Below are 23,752 nucleotides of genomic sequence, written 5' to 3'. Positions count from 1 at the left end.
AGACTGGACTCCTACACCTCATTTGAAAAAATGCAGACATCAGGGGATCTGCAATTTCTTATTTTTTTTCTCGACCAAATTATAGGATAGTTTTTTCAATGTCAAAGGCAGCTAAGGAAGGTTTGAGAAATAGTTTCTGCTCTTACTTTGTGTTTTGTGCCATCAGTTTACCAAGAGTAACCTCTACCTTAGACTCCTATTTCTCTCAGGAGTAGGTTTATAGATTCTTAGTATTAATGAGCTGGAAAAGATTTGACCATCTAATTAAAATTCCTTGTTTATAGATATGCAACCTCGGGTCTTATCTCTGAAGCCTCAACTTAGTACCAGTCCTAGAGTTTGGGTAATTCGATGCAAATGAAAATATTGCTGTTATATTAAAAACAACATTTTAAATTTTAAATGTTATTTGTGTTTAATGGATTTTTTTTATGAAAAAGTAGATTCACTCCTCACTTTTCAGGTACTTAACATGTGAATTGAAAAAATTACACCTAAAGAGTGTTTCCAAAAAATATATGTAACAATAGTAGGAAGGAAATATTTCTCTCTCTCCTGTCCACTTCTCCTTCTATCCCAAATCTACTGTATATAAGGACTTATGCATTGCTTCTATGATAATTCTGCTATTGTTAAGGCTGGAACACTCAGCTCAGGTGTCTCTTACTGGTTTTAAGTTTTCTGCTCTGTTGTAAAATAGCCTGTATTTCAAGTTTTCCATTGTTTTCACTTTAATTTTTCAGTTGGCCACTATCTGTATAAAATAGAATTGGAGCTCAGAGAAAAGTACCAAGTGATTAAAATACTGACTGTTATATTAATTTTTAGTATGACTGTAAGCAAATCACATACTTGTCCACTCAGCCACCTACATAGAATAAAATAGCAAATTATACAAGTTTATCTTAAAAGTTCTTCTCTGGAGAAAGAGACTTAGGAAATACAAACTCCCTCTTTATTGAAGAGCTCAGCTCTGCCCAGGATGATCTGAGGAAATGGTGAGAAAACCCAATACTACTTCAGCACACCTCTCTCACAGTCTTTTTTTAAAAGCCCTATTTTATTTGAACACTGTGTTCCTGAGTCAAAAGAGTACTTCAGCAAAATCTGCCTTCCTGGGGGCAAAGCAATCTCACACCGTCACACTCTCAGAAAGGCAGATACTGCTGAACACTGACTGGACAAAGATGTTGTGTGTTTTTCTTCTTTTTTTTTCCTCCAGCAAAAATTACTCAAATTGCTTGAGAAAAAGACACAATATGATGTTTATCCCTGTTTACAGATGTTTAACCAGTGCCCCTTCAAAGGGTCATGTGTCTACAAACAGCATGGTAGTAATTATATCCATTGCTGCAAAGAACAGATGTGTAAATTGGTAGTTTCTTGGGGGAAAATAATACCAAGTCCACTTTCCAGAAATGTACACAGTGCAGTGCAGCTGTAACATTCTGTATGGAGGTCTCTTTAGTGTCTAAAATGGAATGTGCCTGCATTTAAAAGTATGAAAGTTCAGTGGGGCATCTAGCAGGGAAGTCCAGGGGCACCCAAAAAATAATTCAGATTGGTGTGTTTAAAAATTCCTAGTGCTATTGAACAAATTTCCATATCCAGAGTAAGTAATAACAAACCTTTGATTCTAAGGTTTTCAGGCAAGAAATGTATATTGACTAGAAAGTGGTATTAGGAAACCTCTGTGCATTTAAGATATAAAAACCAGGTTTCAGTGAGACCAGATTGCATCAAGGTAATCATACTTTTGACACGTGAACACCAGAATATTCCTAAACTCATGACTGCAGGGATTGGCAAGGACTGGGGGTGCTGAGATCCTCCCCTGAAAACTAGAATTCAATAATTCCTTATTTTAAAAGCCTATGTTACCTTGGATACAACAAGAAGAATTTTATGAAATGTTTTCTACTAGTGAATTTACTGTATTGAAAACTGGCTTTCCAAAAAAAAAGAAAACTGGCTTTCCCTGAGGATGGTCTATTTATATAAATACATGGAAATCAGTGAGACCCCTGAAGATTAAAACAAAATACTAACCAAACAAGTTAAGCTTATTGTTTTGGAATAGTTTCTTGAACAGGTCTGTTATCGCAGATATGGATATCACTATAAGCTTTACTATCTTCTTTCTATATAAATCCTCCTCCTCTTAAACTGTGTCAAATTCAGTATGTTGAATGTTATACAGTGATTCAGTGTGTGCCTAAAGGATGCGATTTCTCCTGGACCCAGGCTATCTGTACCTTCACATGTACTTTGCAGAAAATCAATATGTATCCTATAACTTAGTAAATGTGCTAAAACATTTTTAGTTAATTTGCATTTACATTACAAACTGTAATACGCAATGACATTATGCCTGACTTGGGAATTTTGCTTCTGGGGCAGAAGCATAATCTTCTTTTTTCAAGCTATGCTTTTCTGCATTCATGATTCCATACAAACTATCCAGCAGCACCAAACCATGGTTCTATGATTGAAACGTAACAGAGGAACAATCTAGTATGCTAGTCTGGTTCAGGCCCAGAATAGGATTGTAAAGAGACTCACCATTGCCTTAGGCCAAAGCATGCCTTTTGACACTAATGATCTAATTCAGTTATCTACTTGGTTCCAAATTCAGCCTTCTCATTCTCTGTGGCCTTGGGGACTCAAACAAAACCACAGGAGGTGATAAGGGCTAGCCCCAGCACTGTTACTGACCTCCACTGACTGACCTGCAGGCCTCAGTTCCCCCGGAGGTGAAATGACATGGTTTGATGACCTCTTCTAGGCTTCATGTCTGTGTTCAGTGTGTCTGCACATACTGGAATTTAGAATAGGAATTCTTGGTCCTATGTGCTGGTTAGTGCCATTTGTCTCTAAAATCAGTAGGGAATGGGGGCAGGAATAGAAAATTCTTACTGTTGTTTAATACAGACATATTCAGTAAAACCAAGGAGGCTATTTTCAAACTGGGCCCACACAGGTACTTATTAAAATGCATTTCAGGTGCTCTCCAGCTAGCTTTACACCAAACTCCCTCAGTGAGCACCATAGGAGGTGGGGCCATGCATCTGATTTACAAGCAGTCCTGATGGTAAATATGTATGCTGAGTTTTGGGAACTCCTAATCTTGATGAAAGAGCACTTTTTCTGCTAATCTGAGATTTTGGGGGAGCAAAATCATTTAATTTACCCTAAACCTCAACTTTGTAATAACGGAAATATTATCAGGGTGCCCGGGTGGCTGTCAGTTGAGTGTCCGATTCTTGGTTTCCACTCAAGTTATGATCTGCTGGTGCAGGACAGAGCCTGGTATGCACACCCCACCCTGCCCAACCGCAGGTAATCTGCACTCAGCAGGGAGTCTGAGTCAGATTCTTCTCTCCCTCCCTTCCCCTCCTGGCTCACCTGCATGCTCTCTCTCAAATATAATCTTGAAAAAAAAAAAAAGGAAACATTATCTGTCTCTCCCAATCTCCCAGAAAGTAGCAGTGCTAGTGTCTTAGTGTAACAGCCTTTTAGAAAACAGCTTCTTAGAAAAGCAAGCAACTTCCTAGTTACAAATGGATTATATTTCAAAAACACAATGTTAAACCTGAAACTTTTAAAAAGCTTTCTCCATGGAAATAACATAAAACATAAAATAGTCTTAAGATTTCTGGACCTGTCTATAAAATTCAGGTTAAGCCAAATGTAGCTCCAATTCTGTACATTTGTAATGGAAGCACAGGAGAAAACAATGTTACTGGGTTTGGGAAGGTAATAGAACCAGTTCTTGATTGTTGTGCCCAAGATTGTGAATCCGAGAAACCACCAAGGAGCCGACACCGATGCAAGCACACGAGGGTTTATTAGCAAGCTCGAGCTTGGGTCCAAGTATACCCCACACAGTGGAGCAGGGACTTGGACCCCAAAGTGGGTTACAGCTGGGTTTTTTATAGGCTGGTCTAGGGGATTTTCAGAAGGGTTGGAGGAATTTCTCAGGTTCTGTTTACACTCTGATATGGGGCTTTCAAGGGCATTGAGATCTGTTCTCATTCTAATATGGGAATTTCTACCATGGGTGTGGGCTCTGTTGTCTTTCTGATATGGGATTCTCTGCCCAGGGCAATTCTGAGCTCTGTTGTCTTTCTGATATGGGATTCCCTGCCAAGGACATTGAGGACATTCTGCAGTTTTTTCCGGGTAAAGTTCAGCTCTTATTCACAGGGTCCTAAGATGGCTGTACTTGTGCTAATGCTAAACTTTAGGTGGGATGGCCTTAATTTTTCTTGGCCTCCACATTGTTATCTAATTTCACTTGAAAAAAAAAGAAAAGAAAAAGAACCATACACCAACTTCCCTTTTTTGGTAAGGTGTTTTGCTACCCCCTTTAACAGTAGTGGGAATGAAAACTATAGCAAGATTCTTGTTTATTAGGCAACTTTGGGTCATAATGGCATTCTCTCTCTCTTTTTTTTTTTTTTTTAAGAGAGGGAGTGAGGGGTAGAGGTGTGGGGTGGGGGGCAGGGAGAGAATCTTAGGCAGGCTTCAAGCCCAGAACCGAGCCTACACACTGGGCTTGACCTCACAACCCAGAGATACTGACCTGAGCTGTCAGAAGCTTAACCAACTGAGCCACCTAGGCACCCCGATAATGAGATTTTCTTGAGGAATGAAAAAGAAGGGTGCTCAAAAGGAAATTTTCAATGCTGTCTGGGCAAAAGAGGAAATACACCGGGGGGAAAGGGGGTTAAAGTCAGGGCAGAGAGAAAACAGAGAAAAAGAGGATTAAAGAGGAGATGAGTAGCTTATGTGAGCATGTGATGACGTGCAATGTAGGAGACTTGAGTTGCTTAGGTCTAAGGAGAAAAACTTACTGGGCCTCTGTTTCCCCACCCCAGACTCAAGAAAGGAACACTGGGTAAGAGATTTTGTCAATTACCTATATTTACCACCAGATGGCAAAATTGATCCGAGGCCTCTAGGGTCCTGGTCAGTTTGGAGGGGGGGTGGGGGGTGGATTATGTGGCATTATTGTGGCAATTCAATTATTTGCTCCACAAATATTGAGTGCCCACTATGTCCTATCAACTCTGCTAGAACTGAGGTTGACATGGCCAGAGTCCTTGCCCCCAGTGAACTTACAGTTGGGGTGGGGAGTTAACCAAGCACAAGAGTGGCCCCAGAATATTAAAACTCTTCCGTAGTGAGGCACAGACTTGCTCCTTTGGTGACTTGCCTCAATGTCCGCCCGGACAGAACCACAGACATGGGCCAGTAATTCTTTTCCTGCACTCACCTCCGCGCCCACAGGTGGGGGGCAGGGCCTCCTGAACTTCTCCAACCCCACTTCTGCGTCTTTCAGAGCTAAGACTTCAGTCTTCCTTCCAGCAGAACTTACTAGCCTTTTTGGCCTTTTTCCTTCGAAATATTTATCCTGGTGAGGGTGACGGGCATTGATCTGCTTAACCGAAAAGAAGAGGGGTTACAAAAGTCCTCGGCCCTGGGATCCTTGGCCTGTTAGGTGTGTGTTCTCCTTTTCCTTTCCTTTCCTACAAGGACGCAGACCAGGGGGATGAACACACCTCTCACATTCGGGTAACGCTGTGGACATTGGACAGAAAAATAATTCTATAAGCAAACTACATTGCATACGACTTCAGATTCAGGAGCCCCCCCATCCTTAGGGCACCCCCAGACTTTTTAAAAAAATCATGCAAAAAAAATAATTAAAAAAAAATCATGCAATTTCGGGGATCCCTGGGTGGCTCAGCGGTTAGCGCCGCCTTCAGCCCAGGGCGTGACCCTGGAGACCCGGGATCGAGTCCCGCGTGGGGCTCCCTGCATGGAGCCTGCTCCTCCCTCCTCCCTCTGCCTGTCTCTCTCTCTCTCTCTCGCTCGCTCGCTCTTTCTCTCTGTCTCATGAATAAATAAAATCTTTAAAAAATATATAAAAATCATGCAATTCAAAGAACTGGCAGGAATCGTGGGAGTTCGTGGAACAGCACGGCGGGGAGGGTGTAAGCAAACTTTCTTGTTTTGCCTCAGAAAAGCTGGCTGCGCCTGGGGTCTCCGCGCTCCGTTTCTGCGGGCGCGGACGAGCGCCTGGTGCCCCTTCCCCAGCTCCTTTGTCCCCCGCGCCCTCCCCCTGCCCTTGGACCCGGGTCGCCTCCTCCGGGCCCCAGAGCCCCAGGCGTTACCTCCGGCCTCTCTTCGGGGTGACCTCATCCCTTTGTTTCTCCGCGGCTGCCGGCCCCGCCCCGGCCCCGCCCCCTGCCTAATTCCGGGCGGGTCTGCGGGCGCGGTGGGCGGGGCCTCGTCCGCGCTGGGCGGGGCCTAGTTCATGGTGGACGGGGCCGCGGGCGCGGTGGGCGTGGCCTAGTTCGCGGTGGGCGGGGCCGCGGGCGCGGTGGGCGTGGCCTAGTTCGCGGTGGACGGGGCCTAGTTCATGGTGGACGTGGCGCGGGCGCGGTGGGCGTGGCCTAGTTCGCGGTGGACGGGGCCGCGGGCGCGGTGGGCGGGGCCTAGTTCGCGGTGGGCGGGGCCGCGGGCGCGGTGGGCGGGGCCGGCCGCGGAGCGCCCCGCCCCCTCCGACGCGCCCTCTCGGGGGAGGCTCCCAGCTGGGGCTGCACCGCGGAGGCTGCTGCGACCTCCGCGACCTCCGCGACCTCCTGCTCGGGCGCTCCTCGCCGCTCTCGGTGGCCCGGAGAACAAAAGCCCCGGGCCTGGCCGCGGCGGAGGAGCAGCCCGGGGCGCCGCGCGGGCTCGCCCCCTCGCCCCCGGGTGTTCGGTTGGCCTGCACCCCCTGCTCGCGGGGACGCGGCCCTCGGCCTCGTCAAGGTTACTCAAGGTTACCCACTCAGCCGGGGGGAAGGACGGCAGTGAAAGCTGGGTCGTTGTAGCCCCGCCCAGCTTTCCTCGCCTGGAGGCTGCAAAATGCACATTAGCATTCCTTGGGCTGCGTGCGCCTGCTTCTCCAGCCCCAGAAGCGGAGGAAGGTGTCTGTCAGCAGGAAAAGACCTCTGGGAACTAACCAGTAATGCCTTGTCATTGGAGTATAACAGAGGTGGGAAAACCAGCCAGGCCAGGGTCAGGGACAATGATCCCTCATTATTTAAAAAAGAAAGAGAAGGGGGGTGGGGGAGAAAGGAAGGGAAAAGAAAAGAAAGAAAAAGCAATTTCCTAGGCTGCTTCATCTGAGCTTTCCATTTCCCACGATGAAGTGCAGGCTCCTTAGGCAATTGGGGGAAGGAAGGGAACTGAGACGGGAGGGAGGAGGTGAGATGACTTCTGCAGGTGTGGTCGCGTTTCGACTCCGTGTGAGATTTTTCTCTTAACCCGGAAAGGCATGGAACCAGCATGCATTCGTTCATTCATTCAATAATATTGTTAAAAATGGTTAAGGAAGTCAACTTAGATGTTACAGACTTTAGCACTTCATGAAACCAGCGGTCTCTGGTCTCAGGGGTCCCATGGAAGTTCAAAATGGAGTGAAAGGCTTTTTAGGATAAAGAAGGAGGAACAAGAAAATAATAAATGAAGAGCTCAGGGTTGACTTGACATTTGGGGGATGGGTTAATTGGATATACTGTGTTTCTGATCAAGTGGAGCATTCATAGGGGCATGAAAACTTAACTTTTCAGTTTGCTGACATGGCATCAGGGGCAAGAGCACCTCCATCTTGGGCCTAGGAATTTACTTCAAAAATATGTGTTGAACATTGAGCACTTACTCTGTGATGGGCTTTGCCTCTGGCTGTAGGTGACCTCAGGTCCACGTGAGAGGATAGCTGCAAGCAAGAGGAGGGGAGAGCTAAGGTGTGGCCCTATAGCTAGGCTAGGGTCTGGATGGGCCTAGTGTACCAGACTGTGAAGGGACCTGGAGAGGAGAAGAGCTGCAGAAGACCAGCGGCACTCGGAAATGATGAGGGTAGGAAGCTGATGGGACTTGGAGCTTTCTCTCTCTTTCTCTGACCTCTTTTTCTTGCTTAAATAGGTTAAAACCAACTGTGGCAGAAAATGAATGATTGCATCTCCCATTTGTTTATTTTTGGCAGTCTTGGTTTTTACCCCCCAACTAGGACAGTAAATTTCATTCAGATTTTCCATACAGGTGAACAATGAGGCTTCAAAAATTATAAAATAAGGTGTTCCCTTTAGAAGAGCTTCATGCTTTCATGTAAAGGCTTTTGGGAAAGTGGAGAAGAGATAGCTTTTTGCTGGCTGCCCAGTGATAGATATGGTCCTGCATTCTGAAAGGGTTGGAATGAGGTGCCTCAAGGAAGGTGATGTCCGCTTTCCTGATGAGGTGGGTCCTTACTAGATCATCGAAGCCTATAAGCAAAGTCATCCTGAACTGTGCTGACTCAAGAGTCCGTACATGGGAGGCTAGTCAGTGGACAAATTCCATGCTCCCTCGGTTTGGTGACCCTCCTTTGGAAATTGGCACATTTGAGAATGATCTTAATCTCATGAATGTTCAATGTATAGAACTAACTTTAGAAGGTAAGTGACTGTGTGGGGGAGACCCTGCCCATCCCAAGTAGTAGGTCTGGATGACAGTCAACTTCTCTGAGGCTTTCTTTTCTACGGAAATAGGAAAATGGAACATACATATATATACACACATATTTATATATATGTATGTATATATTTGCACACAACTAGGACACTGGTACTTAGAATATTTGAGTCCTGAATCTCCTAGTCAACGCCCTTAATGTACAGACACAGAAATGGAGGCGCAGGGAAGTGAAGGGACTTCCATGGAGTTGCAAGGTTGGGATGTATCATGTTTATAGCCCTGGTCTCCTGACTGCTAGGCCATGGTTTCTGCTACTTCCCCTGCTGCTCCTTATTTCTCTGTGCTTTGTAAGAAGAGAAGCACCTCTGAAATTATTTTTTTTTAAATCTTTTTTTTTTTATTTATTTTTTTACCTATTTATTATTCATGAGAGACACAGAGAGAAAGAGGCAGAGACACAGGCAGAGGGAGAAGCAGGCTCCATGCAGGGAGCCTGATGTGGGACTCAATCCCGGGTCTCCAGGGATCCTAAACCGCCGAGCCATCCAGGGATCCCCTGAAATTATACTTTGGTGTAAAGAAATATTCAAAAGAACTGTGGATTTCCTGGGATGGGTGTGTTTGGTCTGGGTGTTGTAAGCTAGTACTTGTCACATGGTCATGTGCAGAAGATTTGTGAAAACGCAGATCCTGATTAGTAGATCTGGGGCAGGGCGAGAGTGCATCGCCACCCAGCTCCTGGCGTACAGATACTGCTGGTCCGAGTGCTGAGCAGCAGAATTGTCAACAGCATTTCCTCCCTGTCTTTTCTTTCTCACTGATGGAACAGCCCTGGGGATTTAAGGAGCCCTTTTTTCCCCTGTTACCAGGTCACTGTGTTCCCTCAACTCATCTAGATGCCTTTCACTTCCTGGTCCTCACTCCAACCTGAGACTGTTAGAAACAGTCCCTGGAGACATGTGTCTTGAGCTGGAGGGTGTGATCTTTTGTCTAGTGACTTAGCACCATCTAACTTGATTCCACAAAAGCTTTCACACATAAGCAACTTACTCAACTCTGATGGTTGGTTATAAAAAAAAGTCTTTTTTTCCTCTCCCACAAGTGTCCTCCCAGCTGCAGCTCATTTCTCTCCTTCTGGGAGTGCAGCTGTTATGCTGCTAGCTAACAGGCAGGGCCCTTCCCCTGGGGCTCAGCAATTTTCTGTGCATTTTCCCACCACTCCTGCCTTGCATTTCTTCTCAAGCTGTGTGAGATACCCGGATTCAGCCCTGAGTGTCTTTGTGCAGGCAGCTAAGGGACAACCCAGAAACCCTTCCAAGGTAGGCAAGCTTAGTGCCTGCCACTCGGTCCTCAGTTCTCTGAAGCCTGCCTGCCCCAGAAGAGCCTCTGCCTTTGCTCTCTTAAGTTGCTCTGTGAGCTCACTTTCAATCCTCCTTGTTATTTCCTCACCTGTAAAAATAGTAAGTCTCCTCACTAAAAATAATAGCATCTACCTCATACAACTGTTATGGTCTATTTCCACGTAAAACACTGCGCTCAGTGCCTGGCACAAAGTGATCAATAAATGTTAGCCTCTGAAAGGGTCCTGAACCCAATTCCAGTGTGGGGGGTGGCGCTTCCCTGTACCAATAACAATTCTCCAGACACCAGCTGAGTGCCGTACAATTCAACTCAATTCTGACACTTTATTTGGAGATAGTATCAGTTCCACAGTAAAGGCCTCAGTCCCCCCAAAAATTGCCTTTCACTTCAGACACCAGTGGTAAGCCCAGGGTTGATACCTGTACTTCTGACTGGCTGCCTGTAAGTCAGAGGTTCCCATCATCCCCTCCTTGGGTTCAATGCATTTGCTAGAGCGACTTCCAGAACTCTGGAAAATGGTTGATTCACCAGATCCCTGTTTTATTATAAAAAGGTATAAGTCAGGAGCAGCCAGGCAGAAGAGAGCACTGGACAAGGTGGGGAAAGGGTGCAGGGCTCCATGCCCCTTCCCACTAAGCCTCTCTCCCCAAACCCCCATATATTCAGGAGCTGGGATGCTCTTGAAACTGATCTTTTGTGTCTTCATGGAGACTTCATTACTTAAGCCAAGTTGATCAAATCGTTGGCCATTGGTAATGGATTCAACCTCCAGTTCCCACTTCTCCCCAGAGGTCAGGGGGTTGGAACTGAAAGTTTCAACCCTCCAATCACTTGGTGGTTCTCCAGGCAACCAGCCCCACCCCTAGGTGCTCTCCCAAAGTCACCTCATTAACATAACAAGACGCCTTTATTGCAATCATTACAGGAAATTCTAAGGGTTTTAAGAACTCTGTGCCAGAAATGGGGACAAAGACCAAATACGCATTTCTTAATAAAAGTCACAGTATCACAGTCTCTACTAATAAGACAAGATTCCTGCCCTCAAAGATCTTATAAAATAATGGAGTTGGGAAATAAGTACACCAATAACTGGAATGCAAAAAAATTAATAAAAATACAAGGATGCTGTGAGAGCTTAATGTAAAGATAACCTCTGCCTCAGAGATTGGCAAATTACAATCTATGGGCTATGAATGGGTTTTTTTTTCCTAAGTGGTTGACAGAAAGTCAAGAGTAATGCTATTTTGTGACACTTAAAAAGTGCATGCAATACAACTTTCAGTGTTCATAAAGTTTCATTGGAACACAGCCATGCTCATTCATTTACGTACCAGCTATAGTTTTTTTTTTACACTACAATGAGTTGAGGAGTTGTGACAGACACTACAGAACTCAGTAAATAAAAATTTTTTTTTTTTAATTTTACTTTCTGGCCCTTTACAGAAAAAATTTGCTGAGCCCTGAACTGTTCATTTAGGGTGATGCAAGAAAACTCCTCCTGCCAAGGAGGTAAGGATTGGGATGAGTCAGGAAGGGCAGGCGGGGTTTCAGCAGACACAGGACAGAGAAATGCTTGAGGGGTCCACATCCTAGATGAAGTCCGAGAACTTGGGCAGTAAGGTGCGTGTTCAGTGAGCAGCATGTCAATTACTTGGCTAAAGTAAAGGGTGTGCGACACAGACACAAAGACGCTGGAAGGGCAGGCTGGGCCCATTCCATGAATTTCTCAAATGCTACAACAATGCATAACTTTTGAGTGTGAAAAGCAATGGGAATATGTTAATGTTTTGGGAGGGGCAGAGGGAAATTTGTGGTGGTGGAAGTAGACAAATTATAAAACCATAGTTCTGTTTTCATTTAATCTGTTAAAATGTGTAGCAGAGAATGGAAGGCAGGCCAGTTATGAGAGTGTCTATAGTTTTAGCTTTCAGGGAATAATAATAATAATAAGGGAAATAAGGGTATAATGCTCCAAGGTGGAATTTCAGACTTTTGGCAAAAGGGGAATCTTTAAGTTTTCCCTGCACACCCCCTCCACTACCACTGCTAGCCACCCCCATTATTACCTTAATTCTCCACAGTGATTTAACTATCTGTTCTTTATTCTTGGGTTGCTTGTATACCATGGCACAGCCGACTGATGTACCCACCCAGAGGCTGCAAAGGTACCAGGTGATTTTACTTTTTTAAGCTCACTGGGCTTCCCACCCCCCACCCACCCCCTTAAGATTGTATTTTTAAATAATCTCTACATCTGACCTGGGGCTGGAATTTACAACCTTGAGATCAAGAGTTTCACGTTCCACTGACTGAGCATCCAGGCCCCAGGCTCCCCGGGGTTTTATATGTGACTTTTTTTTTTTTTTTTTTAAGATTCTATTTACTTATTCACGAGACACGGAGAGTTGCAGACACACAGGCAGAGGGAGAAGCAGGCTCCCTTCGGGGATCCTGATGCGGGACTCGATCCCAGGTCCCCGGGATCACGCCCTGAGCCAAAGGCAGATGCTCAACCACTGAGCCACCCAGGTGCCTTATATGTGACTTGTAGCTGTAAGTTCAGCCTGAGTAGAAAGCAGGGAACTATCTTAGCCTGGAGCTTCCAGTTGCCCCAACTTGAATTGCCCAACCTACAGGGGAAAGATGCTTATCGGATTGCCCTGGGATCTTTAATTTCTAGTTTTGGGTCTAGTGCTGAGCAGACACAGCATGTGGGGGATCAGACTTCTGATGAGTAAATTGGAACTGAGGGAAGGGTGCTGGCATCACCTGAACTCTCAAGCTCAGGACAGTTTCCAAGTCTTCTCTATGTTGTGACACACCTGTAAAGCTCTTTTTTTACAGTTTTACAGAACCGGGCCAACTTGGTGCTCTATGTGGCTCTTCGTGTGGTGCGATATCACTTATGAGAAGGTTATGGCCCATCTCATAGTTGTCTATGCCTCAAAAATAAAGGAGAGTAATTTTCATTCACCTAAAGACCTCAGAATCAGCCTTAATATTTTCTTATTTTTACCCAATTCAGCCTAATTATTCTGGCTCCAAGTTCTGATTATCATAAATCCCTATGTGACTCATACAGACTAATTCAGAAGTTGTAGAATTTGCCTGCCTCGTTTCAAAAACAGAGAAGAGGGAACTTTCTTTCTTTGGTGGCACCAAACAGTATAGTGTTTCTCCCTACAGAACCACAAAATGGGAGGTATGCTGGTTCTTTGTGCCATGATGAACACTGTCACTAAATTCCTCTACTGAACTATATGACTTTTTTTTTTTTTTTGAGAATATAATCAGAGCAACTAGTATGACAACTATGGAATGTTCTAGATGAGTTTCCCTGTTTGCTTCACCACAATTGTGAGAAAAAGAACAGGAAAAGTTGATTCGAGAAAAAGGCAATGTCTAATTCAAGAACTCTGGCTGGATTAAATCCTCAGATCTGGGAATAAGTCACAGAACCTGCTGTTTTCCACCTGTTCAACTCCTTCCTTCTGATAAGAACTCCTATAAGTGACTCGAGTTCATTCATCTGCTTTTCTCCTGTAATTAAATAGCCCTAATTCCTGACCTGGGGTCCTCTCCCTGCCACTTTCCCCAGTATTTTTTTTTTTCTCTGATCTCTGATATTTTCTCTCTTCTACTTTCAGAATTAATAGGGAACCTGGTCTCTGGGATCTCCTCAACATCCCAAGTGTGTGAATCCTCCGTCTATATTTTCACAAGGAAAATGAGTCATGGCATCACCTGAGTGATGAGGTCATGATGCCACAGCCTCTGCTTTGAAAATGTATTCTGTTTTCAATTTCTATTTTCTATTGTAAAGAGATTTTGAAAGGGGAAGAAGAAATTGTGGTGATAGCTCTGAAGCTGGGTCCTTTAGACACTCAGAACTAGCCCAGGCCTAGCAGGCACTGGCCATGAGAAAGTCCTGGTCTGAATTCCCCCATCCTCCTCTCACATTTCACTTTGCCTGAGAGCCTGGAGGCAAAACCTGCAGAGAGTAGATCAGCCCAGCCTTCTTGGGATGATTTTATCTCACATGCAATCTATACAAGTATTTTGAGTTCAAATCCTGGCTCTGCCATTACCAGTTGTATGATTTTGAGCAGTGATTTAATGTCCCTTTATCTGTAAAATAATAGTACCCAATGTATAGTCTTGTTAGAATTAAACTAGTCAGTATATATATTTAATGAATATATTTGTGTGTATATATAGAATATGTAATAAAGTACTTGGAAGAGTACTGGGCATAGTACTATATAATTTTTTCAATTCATTATTAGTATTATTTCCTCTAAGGATCTGATGGTATTTTATAGTCTTTACCTTTAAAGGGATTTGTTGTTGTTGTTGTTGTTTTTTGGGAGGGGGAGGCATTTATTTTTTTGAAATGTGCATAGCCCTGAAAAAGAATTCCTTCATGAGCTATCAAAGAAAGGAAATCATAAAATACTCATCAAGTAGGGCACCCAGTCCCTAGTCTCCAGAAAATAGTCATTTTCACTTCAGTCATTATATCTTCTTCCAAACAATTCTTTATTGAGCTCTCAAGTATCAGGCACTTTAGAAAATTTAAAAGAAAATTTTGCACAGTAGGTATTAGTATTCCAATCTAAAGGTGAAGAAACTGCATTGTAAAGAATTTAGGTAGTTTACTTTAGGTCATACATTTAAGTAGTGACTAAAACAGGATTTGAACTCAAATCATTTGACCCCAAAACCAAGCCAGGGAACATGTACTCAATGAATGTCAGTGACTGATGATCAAGAGAAGTAATGCCAAAAACAAAGGGAAGGGGGACGCCTGGATGGCTCAGTGGTTGAGCAACTGCCTTCGGCTCATGATCCTGGAGTCCCGGGATTGAATCCTATATTCCTGCTTCTCCCTCTGCCTGTGTCTCTGCCTCTTTCTCTCTGTGTCTTTCATAAATAAATTAGAAAACTTAAACAAAACAAAAAAAAGGGAAGAATAAGAGAAGAAGAATGACAAAAACATGAGCAAATTTAGACTCAGTTATGATTTCCTGTCTAGTAGCTTGGGAATAGAAACCCAGTTAAGTGGAAGTCTATTTGTCCTCAAACTATTTCCTTCACCTGATATCCCTGACCCACCCCCAACAAAAACACTCCATTGTTTGTTTGTTTTTTTCACACATAGAAGAATACCACAACATACCTTCCAGAATCAGAGAGAAAACATACTTGCACTTTTTAAAAGATTTCTCAAATACTGCTGTAAACGGGCAATCACTTACCTGGTGACTGATAGAGTACATTAAGGCATGTGCAAACTATTGCTAATAGATAGCAGTGGCCCCATTAAATCATCCTACCAGTCTCATATAAATAAGCCTACAGTAAAAAGCTTTCCCTAATGAGTGCAGTTTCAGGTAAGATCACCCACTCCCCCTTCCAAACGTGTCTCTACTGTCTCTGCCCTTAACCCCTTCTACATAGAGATTCTGGAGCTGTTTCTGTCCAAAGATCTGAAATACAGACCAATTCTGTTAAGTGAAAAGTGTTTCAAGTAGTCTATGTGCTGATATGAGGGTTGCTACTTATCCGTTGATCCCTTCTGAGCGTTTAGTGTTGAATTCTTAGATTGAGTTCTCTGTTAAATTCCATAAAATGTAGGGGATCGGAGGCCTAGAGTTAAGACCCATTCTACCATTGGGGGGCTTTTCATTCTGTTTCAGTTTCTTCATTTTGCAAAAGGGATAGCTTGCTCAGCCTAGAGGGACAGTTTTATGAAGTTGAAAGTTGAAGAAATATGAAAATTCAAGCTATTGTCTTTTTTTTTTTCCTTAGTCAAAGGTATCCGAGTTCTTCTCCATCTCTCATCAGCCAGGTTTTATAATAACTTGCACTCTGATGACACATTATGTACCCTCACTAGATGTTAAGCACAATGACATTGGAAGGAGTTCTACTAACTAGCCAGTTGGATAGAGTTGGAAATCCCAAATCATGAAGCCCCTCTCTCTTCAGGAGCATCTGTTCCTAAGCTAAACCCTTGCAAAATGTTGGGCAGCTGCATCCACAGCTTTTACCAGGTATGCGTATGACCATACATGTGTAAAAAGAGTAGCTCTCAGAACCTACACACTTACACACTGTTTCACTGATGTGTAAGGTCTATAGCTTGATCCATGGGTTAGATATGTGAAATGGAAGCTGGATGAGATTTTTTTTTTCCTGTGAGAGTGTGGTTGTCAAGTGAAGGGCATAGATTTTGAAAATAAATAGACTTGCATTTTAAATGAATTTCTGTCACCAGATGCTTGACCATGTGGAGGTTTAGGGATGGATATAGTTAGGGAGGATTGGTGTGTGTTCAGTGGCAGAGGAGAGGGATTATGGTTTATGCTTGACACTCTGAACAGATCCTCCCCTTTCCCCAGGATAGAAAGAAGTAGATTGAGTATTGTGGCACATTTTAGACAGATTTCTCCTTATCTCTTTGAGGATAGATAGCTCTGGAACACTGTAGTGTTAAGGAAATGGACTCTCCTCCCTAGGTAGGGATACCAGTAATCATGGAGATGAATACAAGGCCTTACAGCCAAACCTCATCAGTATTGTAGGGATAGGGAGGGGAAAAATTCTTCCTGTACTTTTCAAGGTCTTCTAACCTGCCCAAGAATTAAATTAACGTGAGACAGGAGAAAAAAACCCCAATTTTATTACGTGTGCATGGCAGTCCAATAATGAAACTGAGATCCAAAGAAATGACAAGGGTGGGCAGTTTTCATATATTTTAGACAAAGAGACAATATAAGTGTGATTAATTGACAAGGTAAAGAAAACATGTGTTGAGGCAGCCCGGGTGGCTCAGCGGTTTAGCACCGCCTTCAGCCCAGGGCCTGATCCTGGAGTCCCGGGATCGAGTCCCACGTCAGGCTCCCTGTATGGAGCCTGCTTCTCCCTCTGCCTATGTCTCTACCTCTCTTTCTCTCTCTGTGTGTGTCTCTCATGAATAAATAGATAAAATCTAAAAACAAAAATACATGTTTGGGAAGTTAATAAATTCTAAGCAGAATTAGGCTGAGGTAATAGGTTAGGAAAAAAATAACAAAGTTTGTTTCTACAGCTTTCTCAATTTTTAAGTCCCTATATCTGGTGATAAGGATATTGTTTTACTTCTTAGTACAGGGGGGATATTTCTCATATGGGAGATTTGTTTCCTGCTGTTAGGGGAAGAGAGGAGGGCTTAGAGTGTCCTTGAACTGGTTGTTTCCCAAATAGTTTCCATTCAAAATAATTAATATGCCAGGGTGGTGTATTTTGGGGTGGGCTGCCCTGGGTCTCTACAGTACTTCCCTTATTGTCTTATCTAGTCTAATGATAATGTAGAAATTACTCTGAGATTGTAGTGATGAGGCCAATGATCAAAGTGAGAAAAAGTAGCAGCTAGCCCTTTTTGAACATGTGCAACATGACAGGGGCTATGCTAAGAACTCTAGCTGTCACACTCACTCATGTAATCCTCACAGCAATCCAGCATGAGAGACTTGTTCTTCCCACCATCCTGCAGGTAAAGACAACTGAAGCTGACCTGCCAAGCTCAAGAGCTGGTGATCAAGTGGCAGAGTTGAGATCCAACCCGAAACACATTTAACTCTACAGCCTATGCTCTTAGATATCAGGGAATCCCGGCTTGCTACATTTTTTAAAATGCACTGGTTGAGGAGTAGAACTGAGGTAGGGTTTCATCATTTCGAAGCTGGATAACACGGGCTCTTTTCTGTTTCCTTAGGTACCTCGATTATAAAACAGGCACAGTGATATGTTTCTCATGTGTTTATGATGAGAATTGAATTGAAATACTACCTGAATATGCTGCCCACTCATTATACATATAAGTGGATAGAGAGACCCCAAGCATTAGTGTCCCAGAGTGAAGAAAGGACATCTGGCCAGTTAGCTTGAGTGCTGCTCATTGACATTCCCTCTGGAATCCCCACAGTGTGGCACATAGTCACTTGACAACTACAAATAAATATGTTTGGAGCTTCAACCATGAGCCAACGCTATTTTAGCTACAGAGGTTTTTTAGTTTGTATAAAACCGACAAGGTCCTGCTCTCCAAAAATTTATAGTCTAAGGAAATAATAATGAAAATATGCCACATAATCATAACCACAAAGAAGGAAAAGCAAGTAGGCCAAGAGGAAGGGTGTGTGTTAGAGTGGTTGAGGGAGGTCTCTGTCATTCATGTATTCATTGAATAAAATACATCAGGTACTACTAACTTAGAATATAATTTATGAAAGAGGCTTAATTAGAAATAACAAATCAGGGTATCTGGGTGGCTCAGTGGCTGAGCATCTGTCTTTGGCTCAGGTCATGAGCCTGGGGTCCCGGGATCGAGTCCCACATCGGGCTCTGTGCATGGAGCCTGCTTCTCCCTCTACCTATGTCTCTGCCTCTCTCTTTGTGTCTCTCATGAATAAATAAATAAAATCATTAAAAACAAAAAAGAAATAACAAATCAATAATCACTATTCAGTATAAGAGAAGAATAATTAAGTACTTATTGTGTCTTGTATTCCTGCATGTCCAACGGTAGACATTTGGAGTATCTTACCTGGAAGTAGGATAGTTTTCTATCCTGGGGTCTGGGGCTTCTCTTCCTTTTTTTTTTTTTTTTTTTTTTTTTTTATTTATTTTTTATTGGAGTTCAATTTGCCAACATATAGCATAACACCCAGTGCTCATCCCGCCAAGTGCCCCCCTCAGTGCCCATCACCCAGTCACCCCAACCCCCCCGCCCACCTCCCCTTCCACTACCCCTTGTTCATTTTGGGGATTCTCTTCCTGATGCTTGGTTCTGAGCACCTTCTCTGGCAGCTTGGGGCGTGGTTTGCTCTTGGGAACTCACACCGGGGAGCAATTCACCTGTGAGGGTGGTATGAGAGGCGGTCTGTTGGTAGACTGCTTTTCTGTCTCTTCCCAGATGTATTGGCTGCCCGCTGTTCTCCCTCTTTGTCCAGATGTTAGCAGAAGAAGCCTCCCAGTCCCCTCTTACAGTCTTCTATGTGATCCCAGCCTTTTCAGCACTTGATGGGGAGTGCCTCCCTTTGTTTCCTGTGCAGTGGCCTCTATAGGCATAGAGACTTCTCCAAGAGCAGGATTTAGTGCCTCTGTCACCTTGCCTGCCTTTTCCTCCTCTCAGCATGCCACTTGTAGGGCAGTGAACACTTGCAGAGGTAGTGAGCTACCATGAACACTTGTCAGAGGTCTGGTCTCACTGCTCAAGAATGGAGTGCCTTCCTCCTAGACCTGACTCTTAGCAAGTATTTGCTTGAGCACCATGTTTGCCATACTCCCAAGGTTTTCAGAAAGAGTTTTGTCAAATTGTATCCACCACATGCCCTTATAGATGGACCAGCATAAGTATGTCCCTCATCTCAATTTGGGGCTCTTCCCAGCTCCAGTTTGTGGACTGAGACCTTTCATCTTTAATAACTAAGGGACTGTAGCTATCCCCAGCTCGCAATCATACGCCCTAAGGCTCATTATACAGATCAAGTATAGAGATCAAGTATAGTAAATAGAGGGAAGGGAGAGGGGTCTCCAACAACCTCCAGTACATATTTTCATCTGTTTTACAAATGGAAAATCAGACACATATATTTGAAAAATAATTTTTTTAAAGATTTTATTTATTTATTCATGAGAGGCACAGAGAGAGAGAGGCAGACACACAGGCAGAGGGAGAAGCAGGCTCCGTGCAGGGAGCCCAACGTGGGACTCCCATCACAGGGAGCCTGATGCGGGACTCGATCCTGGGTCTCCAGGATCAGGCCCTGGGCTGAAGGCGACGCTAAACCGCCGAGCCACCCAGGCTGCCTGAAAAATAATTTGAATGATAAGACTCTAGCCAATTTATAGATAAGATAAATATAAGTCAGTTGTCTTTATCTTAGATTTTTTGCCATTTTCAAGTAACTTTTGAAATTATTATTATCAGTGCCATTCTATAGCTTTGAGATCTCTCTTGTCTGATTTCTACTCATTTCATAATTGGTTTTTGTGTTCAACCTCACCACATGAGATCAGTCACCTAGGTATTGGGGGGTCACATACCTGTTTTAGTCAGATGCTCATGAATTCCATCCCAGGGAAATGAAGGATTTTAATGAAAGTTGACAAAATGGAACTCCAGACTTCCTTGTCTGTCATCATCTTTCTGAAATGACACTGACATGTTCAAATTTTGGATTCATTCAATAAATATTAATCAAACATCTACCATGTGCCAGGGACCATTCTAGCAACTGGAAATCCAGCTATGAGCAAAATGGACAAGGTCTTTCATACGCTGACTTTTGTCTGTTAGAAGCCACCAATTATCATATGCTTTTACTCTTCTCTCTGTCTTTGTGGGACATAAAGGGTTACAAATATACAATACAAAATAAAAGATAACTCTTTTGAAAGGAAACTGAGTTCTCTTCCAGTAGTGCCTTACCCTGTGTTGCATATGCCACCTCATATTCCTTTGGAAGCAGGTGGGCTGTACATGTCAAATAAATAATATAAAAATAATATAAATATTTTTAATATTTATAAATATTAAAATAAATAATAAAGGTAAGCTAAAGACCCATGTCTTGATCACTGGCTATTATCTGAAAAGTTAATATTACTATTCCAGTTTCCAAAATGAGATATTTAGTTTTCTCATATAGTCAGTCAAACAACGAGCATTTCTCACTCATTTATTTTAACTCTGAAGCTGCAGCAATATGCTGCACCTTTTATTTGAAGGGAAAAAGAGAGTTCCTTTGCTGCCACTCTGCCAGGATTTGTAAAATCACTCTTGATGTCTTACATTCCCCCAGAGATATTTTTAGTCATTATATATTTGCCTTGCTTCCACCTGACCAGGAACTAAAAAAAAAAAAAAAAAAAGTGCACTGGACTTAAAATCAGAGGGTTCTTGTCTTTTGGTTTTTTTTTTTTTTTTTTTTCAAGATTTATTTATTTACTACAGAGGGTGGAGAGGCAGAGGAAGAGGGGAAGCAGACTCCTCACTGGGCAAGGAGCCTGATGTGGGGGGCTTGATCACCCTACTGGGAGATCATGACCTGAGCTGAAACCAAAAGTCAAACACTTAACCCACTGAGCCAGTCACTTAACCCACTGAGCCACTTGGGCGCCCCGGAAAATTGGAGTTTCAAAATGTGATGACAGTTGTTGGCAAAAAACACAATTTCATTACTCTCACCTGCATCCTACTCCCCGCAACCCCAGTTGCCTCACATTCTTAGTTAGACCTTCAAACCAGACTGAGTGTTGAAGGAACCCTGCATATCTCAGCTGTGTCGATTCATCTTTTTGAACAAGACTTTCTTCCTAACAATTGTCCAGAAACCGGAAGACATTTTATCCTCACAACTGGAGGACATTGGTCCATCCTCCTTTTTCTCCTCCATAAGTGGTATTTCACTGGATTTCTGATCCTTGACGATATTCAAAGAAACACAGAAACTTCAGCATGAACTTTAATACTTGGGCATTTTTTCTGAAGTATATGCCATCAATTATATTTGAAATAAACTATGCTTAAAAATAGACTGAAATTTTCTATGTGAATTTTATCTCGATAAATTATTAATAAAACTAGAGTGAGCCATAGTAGATGTCTGCCAAATATAAATATATAATCAGTACTTTATTTTGGTTTCCTTACGGATTGCATAAGAACCTGATAGGCATGAAAACTATAGTATGATAATGAAAATGTTGCTTAACATATCTCTGGCTCTCCAATTTCGCTTCTCAGAAATATTTTTTGCTCAGCCAGATAGAAAATATTTTGATTTACTAAAGATGTTCTTAGAAGAATCGGTGTACACCAAGGATTTCTTTAAAGGCATTTACAGTTCAATCTTATTTAAGGGAAAATTTGAAGTATTTTAATAGTAGTATTTGTGGCTGGCAGAAGTAGATACAGAGCCAAGTTTTTCTGTGCTTAGAAGGTTGAGGCAGTACTGTGATAATTGGAAAATATGAATGAATTGAGGTACTCCAGTTGAACAGATGATGATATTTTAGTTCTGGAAGTCGGGGATTCATTTGCCTAAAGTTCTTTTGTATCTTTTTTTTTTTTTAATATTTTATTTATTTATGACAGATACAGAGAGAGAGAGAGGCAGAGACACAGGCAGAGGGAGAAGCAGGCTCCATGCACTGGGAGTCCGATGTGGGACTCGATCCCGGGTTTCCAGGATCACGCCCTGGGGCAAAGGCAGACGCCAAACCGCTGCGCCACCCAGGGATCCCAGTTCTTTTGTATCTTAATAAATGCAAATTTTTGAACATCTTATAATGAATCCCAAGTTGTACACTCCCCCTTCCCCAGAGGGAAAGGAAGCCATTAACTAGAGCAACAATGTTAGATATTAAATTACATCTTACATTTGGCTTTCTTATCTGTGATTCTTTTTTTTTTTTTTAAGATTTTATTTATTTATTCATCACACACACACACACAGGCAGAGACACAGGCAGAGGGAGAAGCAGGCTCCATGCAGGGAGCCTGACGTGGGACTCGATCCCAGGTCTCCAGGATCACACCCTGGGCCAAAGGCAGTGCTAAATCGCTGAGCCACCCGGGCTACCCTGTGATTCTTAAATACTATTGAAAATTATTGTCCTTTCACCTAATAGATTTAGAAACTTGACAAGGTCCCAACAAGTTATTATAATGGTATGCTGTATTATAACAATTATTTGGTATATAATATTTTTATCAAGATATAAGATTTATGCCAAAGCTAAAATCTTGGATGAAAGGTAAAGATTTTACATACTTGAATTCCTTCAAGACTTTATAAATTACAGAGCTCCCAAACTGGTCAATATAAACAATAAGCTATAGAAGTGAAGATTCCTTAAAAAGTTGTTGCAACTTACGAGATTCTTCCTACGTATAATTCATTGCATTGAAATGTCCTCCTCAGTTACTTCACAGATAGCAATAATCCCATGTAAAAATAAAAGAATTTTGAAGTTCCCTCAGAAAACATCAGAGCTCAGCACAAAGCTTATTTGCCACAGGACCCAGTTGAAAAGTAAATCTTTAAAAAAAAAAATGTTTTATGTTTGTTTTAAGTAATCTCTACACCCAATGTGGGGTTCAAGCTCACAACCCCAAGACTGAGAGTCGCATGCTCTTCCAACTGAACCAGCCAGGCACCTCAAAAGTAAATCTATCTTGATGAGACTTATGAACTGACTCTAGCTGCTGAATACCAGGATCCTCTTTTTTCCAGACCTCTTCCATCTATAACTCACTGTGTAGACTATTGGCCTTGCTTTACAAAATGGGCATAAGATTAGGTGTCTAATGTGAATTCCTGGGAAATTACTGATTGTTAAGGCACCATGAGGTTATTCCTCTCAAAAAAAGCATACTGAAAAAAGAATGTTATGTGGGTAGAGACAGTACCACCTGTTCACTAGGGTCCCAGAGTGCCTAGCATGGGCACTCACTATTGTGAAATGAATAAATGAATGGTGGTGTTGACATGATGCTTTACAGATTATCTGTCAGAAGAAAGCCTAAGCTATTACAGGTTGCTAATGCAAGAGCATCAGACTTGGGTTTGGATGGGAGGGAAGAGGACCTGAGTTCAAATACAAGCAAGCCATAATTTAGGCAGGTCACTTAACTTCTCGGGGCCCTTTTTAGAAACTGAAAGAGTTGTGCTGAATTTGCTGAGTGACCTCTGGTTTCTCTGGGCTCAAATGACCTTTGTCTACTTCCAACTGGGAGAAGTTCTATGTGGCCTGACACATTAGGGTTACCCTGCAGCCACTCTTAGGAAACATCCTCTTCCTTCTTGTCTCCTCTCTCAAGAAAGTATACTCTTAG

At 42.8% G+C, this 23,752-nt stretch overlaps 1 protein-coding gene and 1 long non-coding RNA gene across 3 annotated transcripts in view; one reads left to right on the top strand and one right to left on the bottom strand.

Moving 5' to 3' along the window:
- Window positions 1–6,241, bottom strand: part of LOC144305020 (uncharacterized) — a 60,865-nt gene extending 54,624 nt beyond the window's left edge. The window contains exons 1-2 of the long non-coding RNA XR_013372046.1: window positions 6,180–6,241; window positions 5,279–5,440 (exon numbers count right to left, since the gene is read on the bottom strand). This is a non-coding gene — a long non-coding RNA (uncharacterized LOC144305020). The remainder of the gene's footprint in view (window positions 1–5,278; window positions 5,441–6,179) is intronic.
- The window catches only part of GAP43 (growth associated protein 43), a 101,794-nt gene that overhangs the window by 28,402 nt on the left and 49,640 nt on the right, over window positions 1–23,752 (top strand). The window contains exon 1 of one of the 2 annotated variants that reach the window (XM_077883689.1): window positions 6,916–7,045. The exons of the other annotated variant lie outside the window; for it this stretch is intronic. Coding sequence (XP_077739815.1) covers window positions 7,019–7,045 — 27 coding nt within the window. The 5' untranslated portion in view covers window positions 6,916–7,018. Of the gene's footprint in view, window positions 1–6,915; window positions 7,046–23,752 lie in introns of those variants that run through there. 2 annotated transcript variants of the gene reach the window in all.

The sequence above is a fragment of the Canis aureus genome, chromosome 35 (genome assembly GCF_053574225.1).
Source record: "Canis aureus isolate CA01 chromosome 35, VMU_Caureus_v.1.0, whole genome shotgun sequence".
NCBI lineage: Eukaryota > Metazoa > Chordata > Mammalia > Carnivora > Canidae > Canis > Canis aureus.
This window is presented reverse-complemented; position numbering and strand designations above follow the sequence as displayed.